This window comes from Vigna umbellata, chromosome 5 (assembly GCF_029865625.1).
Source record: "Vigna umbellata cultivar VRB3 chromosome 5, Vumbellata_1.0, whole genome shotgun sequence".
Classification (NCBI taxonomy): domain Eukaryota; kingdom Viridiplantae; phylum Streptophyta; class Magnoliopsida; order Fabales; family Fabaceae; genus Vigna; species Vigna umbellata.
The window spans coordinates 58,798,061-58,825,356 of NC_142169.1; the positions used below are offsets into that span (position 1 = coordinate 58,798,061).

At 32.4% G+C, this 27,296-nt stretch overlaps 3 protein-coding genes across 4 annotated transcripts; 2 read left to right on the forward strand and 1 right to left on the reverse strand.

Moving 5' to 3' along the window:
• Positions 1–3,145: 3,145 nt before the first annotated feature.
• PAO4 (polyamine oxidase 4) lies at positions 3,146–8,888 on the forward strand. Its single transcript, XM_047304534.2, has 10 exons — positions 3,146–3,645; positions 4,796–4,911; positions 5,022–5,110; positions 5,329–5,442; positions 6,119–6,206; positions 6,307–6,392; positions 6,480–6,582; positions 7,169–7,266; positions 7,779–8,208; positions 8,311–8,888. The coding sequence occupies exons 1-10, from the start codon at positions 3,606–3,608 to the stop codon at positions 8,623–8,625; spliced, it is 1,479 nt and encodes a 492-aa protein (XP_047160490.1). The 5' UTR covers positions 3,146–3,605; the 3' UTR covers positions 8,626–8,888.
• Positions 8,889–10,836: 1,948 nt separating this feature from the next.
• On the forward strand, positions 10,837–15,796 carry LOC124830737 (ras-related protein RHN1). 2 transcript variants are annotated; one of them, XM_047304536.2, is made up of 7 exons: positions 10,839–11,085; positions 11,173–11,250; positions 11,750–11,917; positions 13,823–13,871; positions 14,679–14,752; positions 15,255–15,348; positions 15,517–15,796. In XM_047304536.2, exons 1-7 carry the CDS (start codon positions 11,047–11,049, stop codon positions 15,615–15,617), a joined length of 603 nt encoding a protein of 200 aa, XP_047160492.1. In that variant the 5' UTR covers positions 10,839–11,046; the 3' UTR covers positions 15,618–15,796. The 2 variants fall into 2 exon arrangements, with proteins under 2 accessions (XP_047160491.1, XP_047160492.1); XM_047304535.2 differs by having other exon boundaries at positions 10,837–11,250.
• Positions 15,797–19,093: 3,297 nt separating this feature from the next.
• Positions 19,094–21,807, reverse strand: LOC124830738 (trans-cinnamate:CoA ligase, peroxisomal-like). The gene is made up of 2 exons (XM_047304537.2): positions 21,511–21,807; positions 19,094–20,870 (listed from the first exon to the last, which is right to left on the reverse strand). Exons 1-2 carry the CDS (start codon positions 21,706–21,708, stop codon positions 19,260–19,262), a joined length of 1,809 nt encoding a protein of 602 aa, XP_047160493.2. The 5' UTR covers positions 21,709–21,807; the 3' UTR covers positions 19,094–19,259.
• Positions 21,808–27,296: the final 5,489 nt, after the last annotated feature.

A 27,296-nucleotide genomic window follows, 5' to 3' on the forward strand; every position in this document is an offset into this window, starting at 1 on the left:
TTCACAACAAAACCATGCAATTAATTAAAATAATTAGTTTTTTTTTAATTGGATTGTAAACTACTATCTCAAAAAGCTCATTTACCAAAAAATATCTACTTAAAAAAACAAAATTTACACAGGTTAAACTTTTGAGCACACTTTAATAATACTATCGATTTATGTTTTTTGTATTAGGTCTATCGAGGAGGATGTTCATCGGGGAGACACAATACCAACGAGATATAAATCTAACCATATAAGAGATCGACACCACTCTCTATAAAAAACCTTAAGGCAATGAATCTTTCATCTTTATATCTACCAATGAGATATCAGTCAAACCATAAGAGATTAACAACACTCTCTATCCAAAATCTTAAGACAGTGAGATAATGAATCTTTCTTCTTTATATAGTATTCTACTTTCTTATTTCTATCAAATGTGAGACTTAGAGTTAGACTTGAATTTTCAATACTTTGCCGTCACATGCAATACTGATTCTTCTTTTTCTTTAAAAAAATAAAAAAAATCTCTGAATTCGTTTTTGTAAAGTTCACAAAATCAATTTTTTAACTCTCAAGAAGGTAAAGTTTTCGAGTGATTCTTTCCAATCATGTTTGAATATTCGCTATATTTGTGTCTTATGAATGAATTATATGATCTCTCAAATTTTTGGTTAAGATTAATCAATAATGAAAATAACAAGTATTTTATATCAATAATATAATATGCACTTATACGGATCTAGATGGGTAGGGAACTATCCTTTTGCAAAAGAGTATCCAATGTTTAAATGACTGAGTATTAATGCATAACGAATGTTACAGAAAAAAACTATTAAAGCTGACAATGGTTAACTTATTTATAGAATTTTGATGCATATAAACGTGGTGAATTTTTATTATTATGAATTTTCTTATTAAAAATGTGATTACTTTTTGTACGTGGCCGATAAATTATCAATATTTTCTAAATATTTTTCACACAGTATACCCGAAATGATGTTGATTCCTCATAATACACAATCCTATAAAATAATAGTTTTATAAAATTATTTAATATTTATGTATTAAATTAATGTTATGTTTATTTTGTAAATTCTTGACAAATTATCTGAGTTGGAACATTTTAATCAAATACGCCTTTTCAATGAATTTAGTTACCAGGTTATTATTTATGAGCGCATACCAGTCAATTATATTTTCTTTTTCATTACGAGAAAAACGTTTACTATAATAAATACTAACACAGTTTATTTTTTATTTTTATATAATAAAAAATTAAAACATTTTAATTTTAATTATATTAATTTGATTTGATGTAATTAAATATATACTTAGTCTTTAGTAATGATCGGTCACATTTACTTATTAAAAAAATCATATGATTAATTATTATTAAAAAGTAAATACGTACTTAATTATATCAATATTAATAAAATTTAAATTAATTAATATTTTAAAATTATAATATATAATATATTATATTAAAAATAAATTATAATAATAGTTATACTAATTATTCTATTTTTTATTTATTCTTGTTCTTGAAAAAATGGAAAAAAATTAAATAAATATTATTTTCTCTAAATACGAAACTGTCCCACCACACCGCAAGTGACAACATAAAGTACAGCTTTTGTTAGGTTACTGTCTTGATCATAATCATAAAGGACAAAAATTTCCCGCCAAAATTAAACAATAATATTCGCGTTTAAAAAGGTCAATACTTGATTAGAAAAAAACAAAAAAGCTTCCCTTCCAAAATTGGAATATTCTCTTTAAAAATAATCGATAATTGCAAATCAATATTTATATTAATTTAGTTAAATAATGTGTTATTTGAGTAATAAACTTATTAAATGTGTTATTTGACATTTTAGAATTCTGAGCATTTTATTTTATCTTTAAAAATTAATATATGGATACCTTTCCATTTCAAAGTTTTTCTTACCAGATTAAAAAATATCCATATTTTTTTGAAATTTCAGAAAATGTTACCCATAATTTTTAATTGGTATTTTAATCGGTGTGACATATTAAATAAATGGCTATTTATATAATTAAAATTAAATGTATAGAGAAGATTCTGGATCTTGAACATTAAATTTCAAATTCATAATATATAATATCATAATGATATAAGATTTATTTTTAAGTACTGTTAATTTATTTTAAAAGTACTAGAATTCACTTCATAAGATTAAAAAACTATAAAAGATAAGTGGTTTAAAAATGTGTTAAAGTATGTCATCATTAAAATAGATCGTTATCATCCTAATTGTTCATTTATTTATTTTCTTGTCCCATTTAAAAATGTTGTTCGATTATTTATACTTTAAATATCACGAATATAAAAAATATTTATATATACATGTATACATATTTTTAATTTTAAATAAAATTATTTAACAATTAATATTTAAAATATTACATAAATAAAAAATAATTTTTAAATCAAATTATTCAATAAAATATTAATACAAATAAATTCAATATTTCTAAAAAAATTTAAATAAATTGTGTCAAAATATAAATTTTGAAAAACTAGTCAATATCATAAATTTAAATAAAAAATAAAACACATGAAATTAAAATTCAAACGATTTTATAATATTTTTTTTTCACTATAATTTTATCTTAATTATTCAAATAAAAAAATAATCAAATAAAATTTACTGAGCAAATCTTCAAGTTAGATAACAAAATATTGTTTATTATATAAATTAAAAATATTAATTTAATATGTATCACAATTTTAACTATATATCTGCATTCACTTTTTTTTTTCTATCACTTTAAACATCTACTCAATCAATGTTAATAAAGTAAAAACATACAGAAGATAAACATCTGAAAGGGAAGTTATTTTAGTTTTCCTTATAACTGATGGCCATAATTGCTGAGTATTTATAAGTAAGATAAGCATAATCATTAATAATTTAAATGGTGAAAATAGTAAATCTTAAACCTTCAAAATCTCAATTAACATGTTATTCACATATACCACATGGAAAACCAATGGATTCTATTCCACCAATAGAAAAGGGTTATAAATAGATCCATTTGCTTAAAATACAATAATTAAAATAATAATACTCTTAATTAAATATTAAAGCGAAAGTGGTTCCGTGAAGTATAAATAGCGTGTTTATGGTGATAGCATTCAGGAATCATCATCTGCTATTCCATTCATTCAATCTTCCAGAGAGAGAGAGAGAGAAGGAGAGAGAGAGAGAGCGAGCGAGCGAGAGAGAGAGAGAGAGAGAAAGGGTTTTTCGTTCCTGTGTAAGCGATCGAATTGGAAATCGGAATTTTGGTTGCGCATAAATCGAATTTCTTATGCAAGGAAGGTTCTCCGGTTGGATTTTGATAGGAAGAATTGTAAGATTATGATATTTTTTGAGAAGCTACGTTTTTCTCCTCACCTTAGCCGCTACATTGCGGGCATCCTCCTGTTAATCTTCTGCAATTCCTTCCAGTTAGTCTCCAATTTCCCCATTCCTATACACCCTTGATTCTGCAACAAAACTGCGAAACACCACACTCTCCGACCTGATCCGATCCGATCCGATACTCATTCTAAAACTCCCTTTCTCTCGTTTTCAATTCGCTCCAAGCAAATGGATCCTAATCAACTCTTCTCCTCGCATTTCCTCGATGGTGAGTTTGTGCTTTCTCCTCCTCTGCTTTTCACCTTCCGTCGAACAAGTCTTTTTATTGCAGTTTTTCGGATTTTGTATTCTCCTTGCAGTTTTATTTTCTTAGATTTATGAATCTTGGTTTTTGAATGTGCTGAATGACATCATCCTGTCTAAGTGGCTGATTTCTCCTCAAGCAGCAAGGCTCTTGTTGTTTCTTTATGTTTTAGTCCAGGAGAATCTTCTTTGCAAATATTTTTTAGATAGAAAAATAAGAGAAGAAAAGAATCAGCTGTTCTGTAAACCAATTTGTAGACTGTTAGTTCTTATTAGCCTAGCCTTTTGAAAATCTGATTTTAGCTTATGAATAAATTAATGTTAGTTTATAAGAGGACTAATTTAATTTTTTTCTTTTATTTTATGTTTTAGTATAAGCCTTTACTCGTTCCCAATTTCTCTTTGGAGAACCACGTAACGAGAAAAAAACACTCAAGGAAGTGCGTATAATTTTTATTGTCCTCTTCAATTTTATGATAGGTGCATTTTTTTTTGTGTATACGTTATTCTTTGTTGATGTTCAGGGATTTGCTAGTTTGTGTTAAAAAAATCTGTGATGTTATGTGGAACAACGGTCTTTTTTATGTAGGTTGTCCTGCCTATGATTGCAATCCAGTCGGAAGGCCTGTGTCAAAGAAGTTTTGGAATAATTAAGGTCTATTTTTTCCTAGTTGAGCAGGATCCTATATGGATCTTTGTGGTCCTTTAGTTTTTGGTAAACATAAATGCTTTTCGCGGGTTTAATCATATTTACAATGGTTTGATTCCTGTATTGAGGGTAAGTGGGTAGCATACGGTCATAGTTATGGAGTGATTTCTTCTACAGTGTATTATTATATAATGGAATGAAATTTTGTGAGATTTGCAACTTTTGGGTCTTTTCAGGACCTTGGGTGCTGATATATCCAATGCAACTATAAGGCCATTGTTGTGTTATGTTCATTCTCATGGTTGTGACATTTTCCTGACAACTCTCATGGTTGTAATATTATATATTGAAAAAAGGATGGATAAAAAGAACAGAATATTGATGTTGCTTTATGTGGTTTTGTAGTTCATTGTGATTATTATGTAGTAGGATTTTTCTCCTGATAGTTTTTGTGTCCATTGATCAGGTACTATTTCCTCACGTGTTGAGAACCAAAACAGAACTCACCCATCCGTTATTGTGATTGGTGCTGGAATATCTGGAATTGCTGCAGCACGAAGTCTATACGATGCATCTTTTAAGGTGTCATATCATTATGAACAGTTTCCTCTTAATTTTTTTAGCTTCATTTATTAGCTGCCCTTAAAGATTTTTTGTGCTTTTTGCTTTGGCTTATTTCATCATTTGCTTAGGTGACTGTACTGGAGTCACGAGATAGGCTTGGTGGTCGCATTCATACGGACTTCTCATTTGGTTGTCCAGTTGACATGGGAGCCTCATGGTAAGTTCAATTTGCTCTAACGAAATTTTATCTGTCCGAAGAAGTATGATGTTTTGGTTAGAGTGAGATACTTTGTTTTTGTCCTGACAAGTGAAATGTGTTCCTTCTAGTTTTTACTCCAACCCATGTTATCCTTTTAATGTACAGAATTGTCAATTGAATGAGTGAAAAATTGGTGCCTTTCTCATACTATTAGTTTTTTCTTGATTACTTTTTAGGCTACATGGAGTTTGTAATGAAAATCCATTGGCTCCATTAATACGGGGCCTGGGGCTTCCTTTATATCGTACCAGTGGTGACAACTCTGTCCTATATGACCATGATTTGGAAAGGTAATAATCCTTCACTCTGCAATTCCATTGAAATTGATGTATTTGAAGGTTTATGATGCAGATTTTTAGAAATATTTTTTAATATTTTAGTAGTATTTAAACTAATCTTCATGGTTTTTTACCGAAGAAAAACTAACCTACATTATTAGTTGCAAGTTTACCAAAATGGTTACTCTTTGTGGGCCTTAACCTTTTTTCTCTCTCTATACATAGAGCGCTTATAAATCACCAACGTTAGAACAAAACAAAAATAGGAAAAAAGTGATGTATTATTGTAAAAAAAAAGGGTGAATGCACACCGATGAAATTTGCAAATACCCGCAGAGGGAAACTCCTAGCTCACTATACTACCTGCAATCTCAAAAAAGCTTATTCCCTCCTCCTTCTTACTCCCTAGAAGTCACTAAAAATGAGCTTAACCAACTCACTCCTCAAATCTTCATTTTTCCTGCCTGCGCCCATTACTTGTTATTTTTCCTGTTGGAGGTCTTCCAAACTCACGGTCCATGACTTCGTTGATCTGGCTAGATGATTTGGGACGCCCGACATTGCCATATCTGAAAATGAAGCGTTAGCTTCCATATGCGATGTTCTGTTTGAAACAATAAAACATTTGGGTCTTTTGCAATTCTACTGGTAGTGTCTTATTTAATAGCTGTATTTTGTATTTTTCCAGTTATATGCTTTTTAATATCGACGGTAAACAAGTTCCACAACAGTTGGTCATTGAAGTTGGAGACACCTTTAAGAAAATTTTGGAAAAAGTAAGACCTTTTTTCACTCAGCATCATATGACGTGGTACTTTCAATCTTAAATGATGTTCTGATTAACTGAATCTTGAATCTAATGACCTGTAAATACAGACAGCGAAAGTGAGGGATGAGCATCCCGAGGACATTTCAGTTTCCCAAGCTATTTCAGTTGTGCTAGATAGGCATCCAGAACTAAGGTATTTGATTGATTAGGGAATATTATGTGCGTACACTGAGGCTTATAGTTCCATTCTAGAGCTGCAACTGACCCAAATTCTCCGCAGGCAAAAAGGACTTGCCCATGAAGTGATGCAATGGTTTATATGCAGAATGGAAGCTTGGTTTGCTGCTGATGCAGATATGATTTCACTGAAAACCTGGGATCAGGCAAGTGCCAATCTAAGTTGAAGGATATATGATATCTTTTTTCCTCTAAACTCTAACAAATGTTTCTGTGCTTTATACATGATTTCATTCATAAAATCTTAATTGGCTACCATTTCCTAGGGTTATTGTTGAGATAAATGATGGAATCTCCGGATGAGTATGATAAGCAGAAATCCAAAATTGCTAATTTATATAAAATGGTCTATGTATTGTTTCATTTTGATTCTTATATATTTAGCATATCTATAACTTATTAAAAAAAAACTAATCAATGATAATTAACTAATCTTTTACATTTTTGTTATTAAAAATTTAGTCCATCGATATAAACTGCATTTTAATGGTACTATTTGAGGGCCTATTTAAAATAAGTGATGAATGTAAAAGATATATTTTTAACTTATTAATATTCAAGGACTAAATTGAAACCGTCCTACACAAGTAGACATTTGTTTTACATAGAATGGAGATGAGTGTTTTTGAGCGTGATTCAATTTTTATTGTTGTGTTCTATATGTCGAATATCAGCTCAGCACTATTTAATAATCCAAATTACTGCTTACATTTTTTAGCTTCCTGATTGTAGGAACATGTCCTCTCGGGTGGTCATGGACTCATGGTACAAGGATATGATCCTGTTATAAAAGCTCTTGCAAAAAATGTTGACATACGTTTGAACCACAGGTACCCGACATAACTACACGGTGATTTTTCATTATATTTGACAAAAAATTTATTAAATAGAGAAACAAAGCAGAAAAGTAAGTGGATGCTTGAATCCCAGAGAATAATAAGCATGGGAACTACTTTTTTGGTTGTTAAAAGTTAAATTTCTGTTAATTAGAAATATGTTAATTTTAAAACATATATACCCGTAGTTTTTCTCGTACTTTTTTTAAAATATGGACAGACACCCCTGACTTATATGTTTAAATGGCTCAATTGATTGAATAAACATTTGTTGGTACTTGGTAGTTCATTGATTGATTTACCATCCATAACAAAACAATGTTCCACAATTAATTTAAACTTTATTAAAGCCAAACTGCTCTTGCTGTAACCTGAGAGTTGACAGGCAGTAGGCCACTACAAAACAAAGTCTGGTTTTATTTCATTTAATTTTGCTTGCAAATAGGATTACTCTCCCAAATTTTTCTGTCCCGATTTTGATCCTTTTGTGAAATCTCACCATGTAGGGTGAAAAAAATATCCAGTGGTTACGACAAGGTAATGGTCACGGTCGAGGATGGCAGGAACTTTGTTGCTGATGCTGCCATCATAACTGTTCCTATTGGAATCCTGAAGGCCAATTTAATTGAATTTGAACCAAAACTTCCTGATTGGAAGGTTTCAGCAATTTCTGATCTTGGTGTGGGCAACGAAAATAAGATTGCACTAAGATTTGACAAAGTATTTTGGCCTAATGTAGAACTCCTGGGCACCGTTGCTCCTACCTCTTATGCCTGTGGTTATTTTCTCAATCTTCACAAAGCAACTGGTCATCCCGTTCTTGTCTATATGGTAGCTGGAAGGTTTGCTTATGACATTGAGAAGCTATCTGATGAGGCAGCAGCAAAATTTGTAATGCAACAGCTCAAGAAGATGTTTCCAAAAGCTTCTGAGCCGGTAAGTCCATCTCTAAGAATATCGTCATTACCCTGCCCATTCTATTAAAAGTTGGCTTCCCTGCTGAAGATCCAGACTTCATGTTTTGTTGCATTTTTGCAGGTTCAGTATCTGGTTTCTCGATGGGGAACAGATCCAGACTCTCTTGGATGTTACTCATATGATTTAGTTGGAAAACCAATTGATGTTTATGACAAGCTTCGTGCACCCTTGGGCAATCTATTCTTTGGGGGAGAAGCTGTAAGCTTGGACAACCAGGGATCTGTGCATGGAGCCTACTCTGCTGGGGTTATGGCTGCAGAAAATTGTGAGAAATATCTTTTAGAGAAACAAGGCCCAGTGGAAAAGCTGCGTCTAGCTTCTGTTACACATGAAATGCTTGAAGCTCTTGTACCTCTTCAGATTTCAAGGATGTGATTTGTTTTTTCTCAGTTAGTTTAAGCCACTTGGTCATTATGAAGAATAATTCGTAAGTAGCACCAGGTCTTCTTATCGTGTAATCGAATAGCTTTGTTCACCTTTTTTTTAGTCTTGGGCTTATTAAAATGCATGTACCTTTGTCCATTTTAGGCGCAGAACATGTAAGACCATCACTCTTGTGATCCCGACAATTAATGTGGGTATGTCCTACTTGTAGGTAGCTTCTCAACATTTTCCTTAATCAACGTCTTGTTTCTTTCTCCTTTCTCTTCATTCTGTTTTTGCATTAAACCCAAAGACGACCAAAATCAAACAGATCATTAATGCGCCACTTCAAATTACCCACTTTTATTTATAACCACCTTTCTAGTACAATCTTTTAAGCACGAAAAATCTGTTCTCTTAAATAATTATATATGGTTTTATCCCCAACTCCCCTTGCTTTACCCTAGCTGTGTTCATACACTAAGAGATATGACGTGTCGTATGGTTAATGTGTTACCATCTCTGAAATTATATTACTTGAAACTCAGCGTATTAGAATATTAAAATTGAAAATAGGAAGGTTAATTAAGCAAGTATAAATGATCCTTCATCAATAAAGAAGAAGAAGGTAGGAGAAAAAGAAAGAACATTCTCCAATTCTCTATCTCCAGCCATTACCTAAGGCGGAATTTTATCATGAATGTAACATAAAATACTTATTTTAACTTTTAAGAACAGTTCGCTCAACTACTCTTAATCTTTCTTGTTTTATATCTAGACGCGTTTTAATTCAAAATAGCACTAAGGAATTCATGAGCTGTCCTTAATCTTCATACCGTCTAAATTATTAATTGAGTTCAAAATTATATTTTTCACTCCTATAACCATTTTCGTAAACTTTTATCCTAATATTGCCTTTTAAGAAAATTTTAGATATTTTTTTATAAATGTTTGATCGAGCGTTGAAAGAGTTATTCAAATCTATAGCCAAATATTACTCAATATTTTGAATCCACTTGTGTTTTTTGTAATTATGATTCTTTTTCATTTATTAGGTTAAAAATAAATTAAAACAATTAAGAAAACCAATTTAAATAAATATGACGATGCTACCATTTTTTACTGAATGTATATACGCATTATTTCATTCACCCATGCGTGTGTGATTTTTTCTTAAGATCCCGAGAATTTAACATCGAGAACTTTGTTTATTTGTTTTTTAAAAAATAGTATTATTAAAAAAAATAATGCTTATTGAAAATAATACCTACTTTAAGTTTTTCTATAAAGAAAGTCTCTCTAAGATGAAGGTAAAACCAGACTACTTAAACAGGGTGACCAAATACAAAATTATTATTAAAAACATATCTGTATTGTTTTATGTTTACAATTTTAAATACTAAGTGATAATTAATTTATGAATTTATGATTTATATTGACATGTAGGATTGATTATAAATAAATAAACCAAACTTAATTTTTGTAGACGTGTTACACACGTGTTTTACTCTTAATAAAAAAATTTCAAATTTAAATTAATGTTTTAGTGAATAAAATTATTATGTTATTTTTATTAAATTTAATGTGACAATACTTGTCATCAACCAAATAAATTTTAATGAATTATGATGGAAAATACTAACGTGGCGAGAAGGGTAGCATATTCAATATAGGAAAAGAATAAATACCAAACTAATATTTATTTAAGCCAACTGATAGTCAAGTTTTAAATAATATGTATAAAGCATAAAATATAAAAAAAATATTGGGGATATGAATAATAAATTATAAAAGTACAAAAAAACTTAAACAATATTGACAAGGAAAAAAATTGATCATATTAAAAAATTGAAATTAATCTTACGTTTTTTTTTTTTCATATCATATAATTAATGAGTTATAGATGATTAATAGGTTATAGAATATTGCTGATAAGGGCTTCTATGACTAAATTAAAAATAATATTATATTTTAGTATTGAGAGAATGAGAAATGAAATTTAGATTGTTCCTTTTTGAGGAAACTTCATTTTCATTTTACCCAACTTCTAAGCAAAAGCAATTTCCCATTTGTATGTGTCAAAGTCAAGCCACCAATAACCACCATAATAATAATAATAGAAATAAGTAATAATATAACAACATAATAATAAAAATAAATAAATAAAAATAAAGGAAGCAAATGAAAAGACAAAAACGACACTAGAAACAAATAAAACGAGAGCATTTGGACGCAGACGGTAGCAAGGAAAGCCACCGTACGCGAAAAGCAATAGAATTCAGAGAGAGAGAGAGAGTCTCTTCTTCTGTCTCTGCGATTTGATTATTTCAATCTTCAATATCTGTATATCGGCAAAGTTCAAATTTCTAATCTTTCGCGTATTGGGTTCTTCTTGTTTCTATCTTCGTTTCCGATCGATCCAATTCTCATCCCATGGCTACGATCGGACACAACAACCTCAATGCTAAATTGGTGGGCCCATCCACTCCTTTTCGTTTTCCTCTGTTTCTTTCTCAAAATTTTGTTTCCGATGATTTATTCCTCTCTTCCTTTCCTCAGGTTCTTCTCGGGGACATGGGTGCTGGGAAATCCAGCCTCGTTTTGCGCTTTGTGAAGGGTCAATTTCTTGAATTTCAGGTTGTTTTTCTAACTTGTTTTTTTTTTTAACTTTGTATTTGATTTCTTCGTTTTGATTGGGCGATTCTCCGAATTTAAAGGGTCTCCTTGGTTTATGTGCTGAAATTTTATATTTGGGGTTCAGAATGATGATATTGACAAAACTTTAAGTTTTCCGTCCCGGGTATGGGTTGTGTTTAGCTGCTTCATGTTGATTAGTTTGAAATTGGCGGACTAGAGATGGGATTGTGCTGTATCCAATGGTTTATATTACAAATTATTATTATTCAGAATCTGATTTGATCATATAGAGGTTATGATGGTAGTGATCATTTAGTTTGTTTCGTGTAACTCTGGGGCTTAAATAGTTGTGGTGTGGTGTGGGAGAGAGTGTTTTTCTTCTGTTTCTAGTGGTGTGATGGTGGTTTGAGGTTTTGACTTTTGAGAGAAGTTGTTTTTGTGTGAAGGTAGGAAAACATGGAAATTGTGTTGCCGAACTTATGTGTTTTTTGTGGTACAGGAATCAACAATAGGGGCAGCATTCTTTTCGCAGACACTGGCAGTAAATGATGCAACGGTGAAGTTTGAGATTTGGGACACGGCAGGACAAGAGAGGTACCATAGCTTAGCTCCCATGTATTACAGAGGCGCTGCTGCTGCTATCATTGTCTATGACATCACTAGCTTGGTATGATATCTTTGCCTTTAGATATCTCTGAATAACTATTTAAGTTGGCAATATCTGGGACACATTGACCGTAATACTAAATAGCATGCTATAGTAGAGTGGCCATGGTTCCTTATGTGATTCAAATACTGGAGTGATTTTTAATGGTGGTTGCTTTCCGTCTGTTATTGTGGTGTTATCACGATATCAGCTCTAAAAACCAATTTTTACCCCTGAAATGTTATTGCTTCAGTTTTTTGGGATAAAATTCCACCAGAGGTTACCTATGCTTGGCTTCTGATCCTTCACACTTTACCAGACTATTTTTCTTTCCTGTTTTCTTTTCTTTCGTCTTCGCTTAGACTTCCCAGTTCACATCTTGTTGATTTTTAGCTAACTACTTATGTTCTTTTGCTATTGATGTAACCATCATCTTTTATTTTGACGTTTCTATTGCTCATAGATTTATGCTGATTGCGTATGTAACTTGTGACTTATTATTTGTCATATTTTTATAGTTTTGAGTTTGTTTTGTTTTTGGAGTATTTATGTGTACACTATAAACTGTTTCGTTTGTACTAAAATATTTCAAACAGTGGTCATTCTTCTCCATTCTAGCATTTCCAAGGTTGACCGCCATGCAGCACTATCCTAGATTGATAACTAGGATACCTGCTAATTTTTTATTAATTTGATGCTTCTGTTTCTTTCTTGTAACTGTACAGTTTATATATAATATGTAAAATTATTGGTTTTGCGGGACAATGAAAAAATTGTGGCCCGCATGTCCTGGTTGGCTGGTCTCAATTTTTTATATGCTCTGTTGAGTTATGTGCATAAGCAAGTGCTTCTTTTGCCTCATTTCATAGGTCTAGTGTATATATTTCTGGACTGATGTTAAACTTACTGTCTTCAGTGATTGTCTAATTTCATCACATCGTTGTGTTTGCATCAAAAATCATTTTTAATGAAATGGAATTTACGTATTGTGTGAATTATACCTTAAAGTGGAAATAGGGAATTGTGTATTGTGTCATGAACAATCCTTTTTATGGATTTGTGTTCGTTTCCTACTTTTAAGATATTATACACTCTCATTAGGGGATAAATGATCGGTCCCTTTTAACAAAAAACTTTGCACAAGATGTTCCCGTGCAATTCTTGTATGCACGGGTATACTTATTCTACTCCATGCTATCACTTCATGAAACTAATGAATGTGAAAAATAAGTTCAGTTAAAAGAGTTTGTTAATGACCAACTTCCTCCAAAACATGAAGAGTTCATGAATGTTTTTATATTTAATACACCCCTCACAAAAGTGTCCTACGGGCTTGAAATGTAATCAGTGCTTCTATATTTCACTGAATTCATCTTTTTAGTATGAAAGGATTGGGGGTAGTAAAGATGAAACTCCTGATCACGTAGCCTGGGTTTGATTACGTGGTGGTTGCTGAAAAGTTACCTAAATATGTGAATAGTTGGCCGCTGGACAATGCTGCTTCAACATCAACAGGGAAATTTATTCAATTTTGTTTGACCCATCTCATATCCAATCCAACTCATTATTATTGAAGGGAGCTCTGACTTCATGCCAAAACTGGATTCCCCAAGAATCTTAAGTTGTTAGACGAAGGACAATGAATGATTTCTACATATAACAAAATCCATTAACGCCTTGTGTAATTTTGCAAAGTATATATATATTTGTAGGCTGATCATTGGTTGGACATTGGCGCAAAATATAATTATCAAAATTGCATTATGAATTTGTTTAATATTCCCAAATTTGTATAATAGATCAAATTTCATAGCAGGCTTCTTTCATTTGATTGGTAGATGCTTGTCTTTTGGTGGGGCTGAAACTCTGCGTTTAATGTAATTATTTAACGAATTTAATATGATTTATTCTATCTTCCTTTCACAGGACTCCTTTACTCGAGCTAAGAAGTGGGTCCAAGAGCTTCAAAAACAAGGTATTTTTCTATTGGTTTTAAAGTTTTAAATATGTTTCTTTTTCCTGAAGTCAATTAAAGTTTATAACTACAAAAGGATATTTAATCTATTTATTAACTGTTTACAAACTTAAGGATGAGACTTATTTGTAAATTAATTTTGCCACAATGTTTCAATGTTCCTTATGTTTTTATTGTTTTGTATAAGGATTTCAACTGATGGAATTAACTTATATATTAACCATTTAATAAATTTAACTCATGCTTTATAATGGAATGGTGGAGATATGGATGAATTATACATGATATGGTGTGAGAGTGTGTGCAAGAGAACATTTCGAAAAGTTTGGGAGATTTAATTAATTTGTTTGACTAGACAACAATTATTTAATAATTGAAATGGATATTTACTTATAGTTCCCAGAAATGGGGGAGAGCCATAGTAAAATGGTAAAGCTGCGTCTTAGTGACCAGTTGGTCATGACTCAAATCCAGAGAAAAACATCTTTACGTGCACAATGGGAAGGGTGCATACAATTACTCTCCCTCGTACCTTCACAAAAGTAGTATCTAACATCTGCTGGGCATGTTAATATATTTTCCAAAAATATTACTGACTCATTTATCAAATTCTAGGTCAACAGATAGATAATATGGGTAATGCTTTAATTGAAAAATAAATCTTCTTTTGAGGGTTCTCTCTGAGTTATTAAATTAAACATTGATCTACTTTTGGTTTCCTCAAGGAATACTTTGTCTGTTGTAGTTGTAGTCTCATCTAGATTCACGACTTATGCTCTCTGTTTTATTATTATTTTTTCGTTACAGGAAATCCTAATATGGTCATGGCTCTTGCTGGTAACAAAGCTGATTTGGAAGATAAGAGGAAAGTGACAGCTGAAGTAAGTAAAAATGTTTTCTAATAGTCCTTTTATTAATATAATATCCAACAATATTTGAATGCAATGCTTTATGAATTCCGGGCCTAAACAGTAGAAAATTTGGCACATTTGGCAATTATATTCATTAGTAACCAACGGTTCTGATGCTTTTGAATCTTCAATGAGGTTTCTAAAACATGAAGGCGGGGGATAAAATTCAAGGTTTTAATCCGAAAGTATTTTTAATGTGAATCCTGAAGGTGCAAATTCTATGAACTGTTTGTGCTTTGAACGCTGTACCTATTGTGATTTAGTTTTATTTTGCAGGGTTCTTGTTAATTTTCCACAGTAGTAAAATTTCAATTTTGATACAAAGAATGTGTTTAATTTACGTTTGCAGCATGTTGGACTCTTCTGTTTAGATTGGTAGCTTGCATACGTTTGTCGAGTTTCATTTTTACAATATGCTATAATGACATTTCTTGTTCCTATCAGTTTATTAGTTTTTGACACGATATTGCAGGAAGCACGTGTATACGCCGAAGAAAATGGTTTGTTTTTCATGGAGACCTCTGCCAAAACTGCATCCAACGTCAATGATATATTCTATGAAATAGGTCTGGTTCCATTCCTTTTTTGTCTTAGTCTTTATTATCTTTATCTTGTGATTGAATGGCTTGGAAGAAAGTTAAGAGTACATGAGTGTTTGAATGATATTAGTAATACCTTAATCAGTGTTTGCTGTGTGCATTTGCATTGGTTGACTCTTTTGGTTTTGTGAACAGCGAAGAGGTTACCAAGGGCCCAGCCAGCTCAGAACCCAACAGGGATGGTTCTTGTTGATAGACCCGCAGAAGGAACTAGGGCTGCATCATGTTGTTCATAAATGTTTGAGCTGTATTTGCATCCCCCAACCCTTTTTAATTAATCATGTTTTCTGTGGTTTGTACGTACTACACACTTTTATGTCACTCTTATGTGGAGCTACGACAAGTGTACGGGCTGCAATTACAAAACAACTTCATGCTGCAAAATATATCCTTTCCATCTGTTCTTTGCGCCCCATATGATTTGTTTTGGTATATCAGCTCAAAAACCAAGTTTCTATACACAACATTACTCATTCTTTTCATCCTTAGATTTTACTTCTCTTCTTTCCCATTCTCACCTTCACTAATTAATAACATATGTATACATTAAATAACAAATTCCAGTTAATTAAACTGAAACTCATTTCTTTAATATTGTCCTTGTAACTTTAGGATCTTTCACGAGGTAAAAATTGTAGTTGTGTGTATATGTATTAAATATATTCTTAAACAGAAATAAACTCACTCGTTTTAATGTGATAAGGAAAACTATCTTTTGACACTCGTTAATAACAATTACACCCACTTGACACATTATAACAATATAATAATATATATTGATATTTTAAATTAAAAATAAAATACAATAAATTATAATATTAATTGTGTTGTGAAGTGAATTATTTTACTTTACGTGTGTCAAATTTATTGTCTGGATATAAACAGAAATAAACCTCATTTATTTAAAAAGTTGTCACGACACAGAATTATAATTTATTTGAGTGGATTTTAGAGATAAGTGAGGGTGAATTTGGAAGTAAAATTTATGAGAATTAGTATAGAATTTGATTGATGTGACAGATTAAAAAAATTTACTTCCAAATTCATTCTCACTTACCTCCAAAATTGACTCAAATAAACAATAAAAAAATTTACTTTCAAATCTTCTCAAATCCATTCAATCATTCTCCACCAACCATTCAAGTGGAGTACTTAATGTTTACTTTCCATAATTGTTTTTGGTCTGCCTAGTTTATTTTGTTGATTGGGTTTTTAGCGGTTACACCCACGTTTTGACTACTTGCACCCTCATGATATTACCCGCACCTCATTTTATTTTTATTGGGTTGATTGTTTATCTACTTCGCCCACCCCCATGATTTAATTTGGACTCAATTCCTACTTGTTGCACCCTCACGTTTTGCTATTCAAATTTTGTTAGCCGCACCCCCACGTTTTACTACTTGTACTATCAAGTTGTTAGCACTCTATTTACTATTTGCACCGCCACATTACTTACACTTCAGTTCTTTTTGGGTTAGGTTTCTATTCTATGAGTCATACGTTTACCTTTTTATTATTATTTAGCGTTTCATATTTTCAACTGTTCGCCAACTTTATTAAACATAAAAATAAATATGATTCAAAGTAATATTAAAAATGTTATTTTGCGATTAATAATACAAATTTTTTAAATATTTGAAATAATTTTATTGCACTTGGTTATTCTAAGATTTAAAATGCACTCCTAATTTGATTATTCCAATATTTTAAAATCACTTAAAAATTTGGTTATTTTCAAATTTTTAAACCACTCTAATTTGGTTATTTTCAAATTTAAAACCATTTTGGATGCATTTCTAATTTGGTTATCTCAATATTTTAAAACTAGATGTATTTCTAATTTGATTATTTCAATATTTTAAATCACTTTTCGAGATTTTAAAACGTCTTTAGATGCACTTTTAATTTGGTTATTTCCGAATTATAAAACCACTTTAGATGCACTCCTAATTTAGTTATTTCCAAATTTAAAACCACATTAGATGCATTTTTAATTTGGTTATCTCAATATTTTAAATTCTTTGGATGTATTTTATTTCAATATTTTAAAATCAATTTGTATACATTTATAATTTAGTTGTTTTAAAATTATTTGGAATCTTTTTTTCCGGATTCATAATGTTGGTGTTACAAAATATTATACTAAAATTAATAATGATATATTAAAACTTTTATATCTACATATGTTTTTTTGTCAAAGAACTAAGTGTAATTCGTAGTTCTCTATTATATATGGAGATACGAATATAAATATAATTAAATCAATTATTATCAAAATATTCTAAAATTATTTTTCGAATAGCTTTTTCATTTTGAACTATGGAACTTCTGATTTTTCATTTCTGAATGAAAATAGGTAAGAATGGGATCCATCTTTCTCAAGTCAAGTTAAAAAATAAATTTTTATTTCTTTTACGTACTCTCTTATTTTTTTTGGAAAATAAATATTTAGAAAGATCACATTCGTTTTGCATATTTAATTAAAGATATCATATTAGAAGAAATGCGGTAGAATACTAATTTATTTTAGGGTTAAATATGTTTTTAGTCCCTAAACTATTAGCCGTTTCTGGTTTTCGTTTCTCTTTCAAAGTAATGTACAATTTGGTCCTCCAAATTTTTAAACAGTATTTAGTTTTCGAGGACTAAAACGAACGTTTCGAAAAGAATGAGGACCAAATTGTACCTTACTTTGAAAGAGGGACGAAAACCAGAAACGACCAATAGTTTAGGGACTAAAAGCATATTTAACCCTTTATTTTATGTGCAATCGATTCTGAAATTCAAAGTTGATGTGAACCATTATGTTGGCTCTATTTTTCAATTATTTATTTTTTTCCCATTCCATCAAGTTGCAACATTTATAAAAGATTATGAAAAAAAGAAATTCAAACATATTCTTAAAAAAAAAATAATGAGGAGTTGGTTGACTTGAAGGAGAAATATGCCAAACATATATAAAATTATGTATAATGACTTAAATTTGATACTTACAAAAGTTTGTGCTTATAACTTATGATGTTTTCCTTGGTAAGATTTGAGGAGAAAATAATATAAAATTATTCAATAAATTTAATAAAGATATTGAGAATTTAAGAAATTTAATTGAATAGCACTAACGAAAAGTCTTGATTACAGTTACTGGAAAAAGACCGAACAGTTAGTGTTGTCACTAAACTATAATGATGAATTGAATTAATTTCTGAAGTAAATAAAATGGTAAAATAGCCTTTTGAAATGTAAAAGTACTGTTATTAATTTAATATTATATTTGTAACAATAAGTTTGTACATTTCGAAAATTGAAAAGTTTGGCAAAATATCTTAGAAACTATAAATTTAACTGGTCAGATCTATACTTTTATCAGTCCATGTTTAATACGATGTCATAACACAGTCTTGTTGTACCATAATGTTATAAAATTGTAGCAAGCTCACTGTCCTAAGTAAAGATAGTCTTGGAAAAGGCATTTAATACATAATTGACTTAGTTCAGAACAATTTTGTTTTCAAACTTGTTAAAAGAGTGAATTTTAAGTCTTAATTTAATACTACAAAACCGTAGGTTTGTAAGACGAGGTTTCCATTTAGGACTTTCAACATAACTTAAAATAAGTTAACGAAGAAAAATTAAGTCTTTTAAAAAATCTGATATAGTTAGAAGAAAGAACAGAGCATATATGTGACACTGTCCAAGAAGGTGGAAGTGGTTGAAATATTAAACTGCAGCAAATTTATAGCTGGATTCTCGAAGCCATAACCATTTAGATTCAAGCAGACATCGTAGTATATTTACTCACAACAGATAATGTGCATTTTTACTTTTCTTCCAAATAGAAAAAAAAAAGAACACTCACTTACATCAGTGAACTTAACTCAAAGACGAGACATGGCCAAAAGTTGGTGGTCAATACTATTTTGACCCACTTGGCTACTACTATTCTTCTTCTTGCTCTGCACATTCTCTGACACCACAAAACTCTTAGCCATCAGCCTCAGTTCAAACTTCTGAATCTTGCCGGTTGAAGTCTTTGGCAGCTCCTCCATGAACTTGACGACCTTAGGGACCATAAAGTGTGGCAGATTCTTTCTGCAATAGGCAATTATCTCTGATTCAGTGACCTGTTTTTTTGGTGAGGAGTTGTTGTTTTTGTTGAGTGCGAGAAAAGCACAAGGGCTTTCCCCCCACCTTGGATGTGGCATTGCCACCACTGCAGCCTCCAACACCCTTGGATGCTTATACAAAAGAGACTCAATTTCCACACTAGAAATATTCTCCCCTCCTGAAATTATCACATCCTTAGACCTATCCTTGATCTCCAAATACCCATCAGGATGTATCACTCCAACATCCCCAGTTCTAAACCACCCATTCCCAAAAGCCTTTGAACTTGCCTCATCATCTTTGTAGTATCCCATCATTATCCCACTCCCCTTCAACACAATCTCCCCCATCGTCTTCCCATCTTTCGCCACACTTTCCATTGTCTCAAGATTCTTCACATCAACATCCGCCATGGTCAACACACTCACCCCTTGTCTTGCCTTCAGCTCAGCCTGCTCCTGCTGTGGCAACATGTTCCACTTTTTCTGCCACTCACACACGAGTGCCGGTCCTGTGGCCTCGGTCATCCCATATGCATGTGTGACATGAAATCCAAGTGACTCAATTTGTTCAAGCAGTGATGCCGGCGGTGGTGCCCCCCCAGTCAGAATCTCAACCGGGGGTTTCCCTTTCGGCCTTATCTCACGCCTCTCACTTGCTTTTGCATCGATCAGTATGTTGAACACAATCGGTGCACAGCACATATGTGTCACGTTGTGAAGTACGATGTTCCTGTATATGTCACGTGCGGCTGTGGTTCGAAGACACACGTTTGTTCCCCCACGTGCTGCCACACCCCAGGTGAAGGTCCACCCGTTGCAATGGAACATAGGCAGTGTCCAAAGGTAAACAGGTTCACTGCCCATTTCCCATCCCAATATCAGGCTCAGGGTGCTTAGATATGCACCTCTGTGGCTGTAAACCACACCCTTTGGCTCCGAAGTTGTTCCTGATGTGTAGTTCAACGCTATTGGAGTCCACTCGTCTTGGATTATCTCAGGAACATAGTTTGGATTACCATGACGAACCATTTGCTCATATTCTAGCTCACCTAGACGGATCCCAGTGGGGGAGTTTATGTCATCAATGACAATGACCAGTGGGAGGGAGAATGCCCCGTATTGTTGATTTGTTGGTTTGGCACCATTATTTCCCTTCTGTTGGCTGTTGTTGTTGTCGTCCATGAGCATTCTAAGAGCGTCTCGTGCCTTTGAAACATATTCGTAGTCGACAAAGAACAATTTGGCTTCAGAGTGACGAAGAATAGTGGCTATGTTCTTGGCATCAAGACGGGTGTTTATGGTGTTCAGCACCAAACCTGCCATAGGCACTGCAAAATGCATCTCATACATTGCTGGGATGTTCGGTGCCAGCACTGATACCTGTTGCATAAAGCAAAAATGTCAAATCAATTATCATTACACGTGTTCTCCACTGAGTCAATCCTTCAGAGCATTCATCAACCCTCAATATATATAAAACAAAAGAATAATAATATTTTCACACCTATGTTTTACATTTACTTTTTCATAATTATTTTATTATATGTGTAAAATATGTCACTTTGTGTCCGTACCATTAGCATCACTGTAATACTCATTTATAAATTTGTAGTTTTTATAAACCAATGCAGAAGTTTGTGAGACGTACAACCTTGAAAAGTACATGTACACGAATCATTAACCGTTGTAGGTTAATTAACGTCTCGATGCTTGTGTTCTGAAAAGTTCTTCTTACGACAAAATTTAGGACAACTTGTACGGTATTTTTTGAATTTAGTTTATTGTTGAGTTTCTTTGGTCATGTCTACGTGTCTTCAACATATTTTATGATGTTTTGATTCAGCAGAGAGACAATAAAAAAGAAGGTTTGATCCTGAGAGAGCATTATGCGAACACGAAAAAGAGGATGATAGAACTTCACACCATGTTGTAAACACTGCAGGGATTTTTTATTTTTATTTTTTAAAAGAAGTAGAAGAAAGTGGAGGTAGGAGAAGAAAAGAAAAGTTGGTAGACTTACAACATCGGTCCTAGCAACGTTGAGGGCTCGGAGAGAGGAAGCAAGGCGACGGCATCGGTCATAAGTCTGTGCCCATGTGAAAGAGGTTCCTTCGTGAATCACAGAAGCTCTGTTTGCATAGCATGCAGAAGCTCTTGACAGAAACGTCAAAGGGGTGAGTGCGGTGTAGTTTGCTTCACATTTTTGAAGGTTATCCATGTTCAAGGCTATGATGTATGTTGCTAAAGAGATTAGGGAGAGAGAGAGAGAGAGAGAGAGAGAAAGAAAGAAAAGGTTGAATTGAGGGTTGTTGAGTTTGGGAATGAGAGTGAGAATATATTTATAAAGGAAAAGTTTCATTGAAGATGAACATGACTAGACTAGAAGGTTTGTTAGAAGGCCACGTTATTTGTGAAGGGTTGTTAGGCCCACATCGAGTAAGTGAAACGAAGAAGAAGATGCAGTGAAACTTGGGTGTGGAAGTTCATATGCTAGGAAGTTGCTTTGATACTCCTTCGATCATTTTAGAGTCTAAACACATTTTTTCAAAATTTATTGTTGTTCTCTTACTTTCTTGCTTTATCATTTATTTTTTATTTTTCTTCTTCAAATTTCTCCAAACATGTTTCAACACTAAATAAAATATTAAAAATAGAATATTTTTAACAAAAAAAGTGGATTGAAATTTTTTAGAAAGATAGTGGCCCACATGAAGTGAGTAACAGTGGGTTGTTATTTCCTCTTATTAGTACTAATTAATTGCAATAAGGCAATAATTAATGAATGGAAATCACACTTTCAAAAGGTGAAGTCACTATCATATGCTTTTAGTTTGGACATCAACCAACCATTACTTGTCACATTAGATATTTGCTGGGCTTAACTTGCGTGCTAGCTTCCCCGTTCAACTTACTTGCACAGTTTTTGCAAGAATGTCCTATTTCAGTATATTCAGATTACCTGGATTCAATTATATTCTGATATGGGTGCACAAAAAGAAGACTGCATTTGAACCATACATTTATTTAAAATTAATATTGGGTTTAAATATATACACAAATACAAGCCAATGATTAATTTAATTTTACATCAATCTCCTTGCTAAGTATATGTAATTTAAGTTTCAATTTTATGAAATTGACCTATAACTTATAAGATGATGCATTGTTATATAGATTAAATTAATCTTATAATTAATTAATTAATGTGGAAGGTTATTGTAAACTGGTCGAAGTAAAAGAATAATTTCGGATTTAGATAGTGGATAGATATTTAAGAAACACAAATATAAATACAAAACAAATATAAATATTTAGATACTGGATAAATATTATTTGTGTTGTATTTAGTTAAATTTAAAATTGCACATTAATATTATATATTGATACATTTTATTATATGAATTATTCAAATAAAACTAAAATGAGTTCAGGTTAAAGATAAATTTGAGGAAGAGTTAGAAATAATTAAACACATGACCTCGAACCCATAACAAAGAATTCTAATCAAGTGTGCTACACTTTACTTTAATACAACTTATCATTTATTATAGGGTTAAATATGTTTTTAGTCCCTCAACTATCAAGCGATTTTGTTTTTCGTCCCTATTTCAAACTTTGTACGATTTAATCCCTCTCCTTAAGGAAACCATAATTTTTGGTCCTCTAAAACAAACGGAGTTAAAAGTCGGGTGAGGTGGCTAACGTCTAGCCACGTGTCGTTTGCCACGTTGGTATTTTTTTGTTTCCTAGGAGGTCGTCCACTGTTTCTTCTGGGTCTCCACCGCCATTCTCTCATCCACAATCGACGAGGATGACACCTCAAACGCTGCAAGGGGCTCCTTCATGGCGAATAAGGAGCTGTCGGAGAAGAAGTGGAGGAGAGATCTAGGATAGCGAAGAGTTGCGACACGCCGAAGAAGCTCTGATAGCTTTCGCAGCAAGGGAAGACGACGACGACGAAGCTAAACCTCCCCAACTCCCAACAGTGACACCACCTTGTTCAACTGTGCTCATCATTTCCCAGAGTTTGAAATGTCAGAAAGTACTTTCTTCTACCAGTAAGTGATTTTCCAGAAGCTTTGTTGGTGATTCTTTTTTCAGTTTCAAGATTGTTAGACTTCTGCAACTTGGGCGCCTGATTAACAAAGGGTTTGCCAATGTTCAATGAACCATCAAGGACTTTCTTTCCATCAAATTGGTTGATGAGGTTCCCTGCATTGGATAGATCTCCAAGTGGTTTTCTTCCCTGGCTCTACCTTTCCTCTATCCTGGTAAATCTGCCTTCTCAAAAACAGATTTTGCTCCTACGCCAGAAAGAGCAATACACCGTGAAAGAGAGAGAAAAGGTGAGAAAGATTCAGTGAGTGTCAGAAAAAAAAAATATACTTGGCATACACCGTTAGCCACCTCAGCTAATTTTTAACGCCGTTTGTTTTGGAGGACCAAAAATTATGATTTCTTTAAGGAGAGGGATCAAATCGTACAAAGTTTGAAATAGGGACGAAAAACAAAATCGCTTGATAGTTGAGGGACTAAAAACATATTTAACCCTTTATTATATTAACTAATGTCATTCACACCCATACCACTGTTTTAGATATTTATTTAATTTTTCGAGGTCTTACAATGACCCTTAACACTGAACTTTGACAAACTAATGTAAGCTAAGAAGTCATTAATGGTGCAAACTTTTATCAGTTCATCAATTTGTTGCCTTTAAACTCATGAGCTTTAACATTACTGACAATCGTGTGAACTTAGTTAAATCGACATACAAATGAGTCTTTGCATCAGTGGACATTGTCTTATACATGCAATTGGGCAAAAGCTTATGCGCCAACATCGCAAATCATGTCTCTAATTTGTTTTCTTCTAATAGATTTTCCATGGTGGAATAGAAAACATGTTTAGTTTGGGAGACAATTGAAAAGTCTATTAATTCGTCGTGCCATGTCCATATTGTATAATTTTGAAAGAAACTACCACAGATAAGGTGTTTCCTAATTTTGGTTATGTTCAACTTTCTCTCATTCAAACCGTTGACACAAAGACATCTAAATTTCACTTTATCATCAACTATACCCTCGTTACGTTGCACAAATTATATAAATTCTTCTACTCCTCTCTCTTAATCAGCACTAATGTGTGGTGAATTAATTGAATCTCGATTCATACGTATATATACTAAAATTACACAATTTATGTAATCTTTAAATGAATGATCACTTCAATTGCTTTTGTATTTAAGGTTTGACCTTATCCCATTCAAGAAAATTCATTTTGTTTAGTTTATTGTACATATCAATTTTAAACAACATATCTTAAATTTTAGGAAATTTTGCTAGCATTTGACATTGATCTTCAGGTTACACGAAATGAAAGTGATTATAAACCATAATGCAATATGCACTCAAGCATCAATACAAAACACAGTTAACAAATATTCGTGAATTTTAAGACATATATATTAAAATTTATATGCACTAATAAACTATGAAAAAATGATTAATCTTTTTAAATTGTCCAACCACACAATTTAAGATTCAATACTTAAAAGTTCTTAATACTTCCTCCTCTTATATTCATTTTTTTTTTAAAAATACATTTCTTCAAAAAGCTTGGAGACACTAAATAATTTTTGTATTGAATCTCAAAGGGAAAGTAAGACTAACTCAATACACCAATATACTTGAGCATATAATTAATCACATATCCAACATAAAAAAAATAAATAACATACTAGAAAATTATAGGCTCATATTAAAAATAAATTTTCAAAATAATAATAAGAACCTGGGAATGTGAACGACAAGGAACATTGGAAAAGGATAAAGCAAATACCTGCATTTTGAAGGGCTATATAGTCCCACCATAATGCTACAATACCTGGACACAAATATTAACAACATATTAATCTGAGGAATGAATGCAAGCTTAAAAACACAAAAAAAACTATGACAATCGCGCTCACCTAACGACGGAGACGAACGTAGTGCGAATTTGACAGCGAGGAATAAATGCAACGTGACAACATTAGTGATTATGAAGTAGTGACAGCGATAGAGCAATGATGATGGCGTTCGGATTCGGAGACGAAATGAGTCGAGCAATGGACGATGGAGTTGTGCATTGGTTCATAGAGGTTTGTAGTAGAAGGAAGGAACAAGAAAGTTGTAGAAGTGTAACCTGTATTTCTTTTGCGAATTTAACTCACGGAAGACATGATCGCGATTATTCGTATAATCAAAGCGATATGCACCCTATGGCTTCTATTGTTCATAAAACTGAAACCTAAATGTTGGTAATAAAATTAAAACTATACATTTTAGTGACAATTTTGAAATTTTCATAAATCTTCTTGCCTCGGTTGTTCAGAAAATTGAAGCAGAAAGAAGATATGGCATCAGTTGGACAAATAACATGAGTCATATCTCTTGTTCAGAAAAAAAAAATGTTGTAACTGACTTTGATTGAGCGTGTCGACTTTGGCCGAGCTGTATCCAACCTTGGGCGTGTTGTATTCCTTCTTGATTGAGTTGTGTATCTGATCATGGCTATATTAGAGTGGTAATTTTGAAAATCTAAAATAATATATAGCCTCAATTGTTCTTAAAATTAAGATAAAAAATGCATATGCTTTGGTTCTATGGAACCCGAAGCCATATGTCCTTTTCAAAAATAAATAAATAAATAAATAGTAGGGTTTATGAAATTGTTTTAAAAATTTTGACACATTTTTAAACTTCGATTCTATGTTAAATCGAATCTAAAAGATATATATCGCTTTAGTTTCTTTGCAACCGAAACTTATTAATTAACTAAATTTTCAAAAATTTCACTACATCATTATATGTTTTAGTTTCTTTAAAATCGAAGTATATCATGCGAGTTAGAAGGTCGAAACTAATTAGGGTGAGTGGATGAATGAATTTTAGGATAAAATTTTTGTATTTTTTCTAAGAGATTTAGAGATAAAAGTGAATGAATTTGAGAATGAGGTTTATAAAAAATAGAATAAAAAATTATTTTAATATAAAATATAATATTATAATTTTTTCCTTATAATTATATTCATGGTAATATAATGGCGAATTATGAGATAAAAATAGTAAAAATTTATTGTAAATTTGCAGCCTCAAATGAACACAATTAATCTTGGTTTAATAGGTTCGGAGGTCCTTATATTTGCGGGTTTGTTTCAATTGGGTCCTCTAATTTTGAAAGTGATCAATTGAGTCCCTAATTTAGTCAATCTGATTCAATAATAGGATCGTCGTTAAATAGAGTTAACGATGTTAACTTTGTTATGAAGTGGCAAGCTGAGGTATCCAACTGGCATCCTTTTGAGCTGTATAGGTGGATTTATATCATTTTTATATTATTCACAAATAAAATAAAAACTAAATGAATTTTCGTGGTTTAATTATAAATCATTAAACCAAACCAAAACAATGTTTCCCAACCCCCTGCCTTAGGTCACGATGCTATTCGCTATCAGGACCGTCGGCGACGACGCCGATTACCACCAGGGCTTCTCCCAGCGCCCCGCTTCACTTCGGGCAAAGCACTCCTGCACCAGCGTCCACAACCGTCGCGACCCCTCGAGATCTCCAGTCGAGCGACCGTTGCGCGACCACGCTCCGTCAAGCTAGGACTGCCACCGGCGATGACGGTCACCATAGGAGGAAGATTTACCAGCGTCAACGTGACCTTCTCCTTCTTCGCTCTTCTCCGCCATCACCGCGTCGCCGCCACTATCGAGCCTGCCGCCAGCATTGTCTAGAGCCAATGGCGCTACCTAAAGCC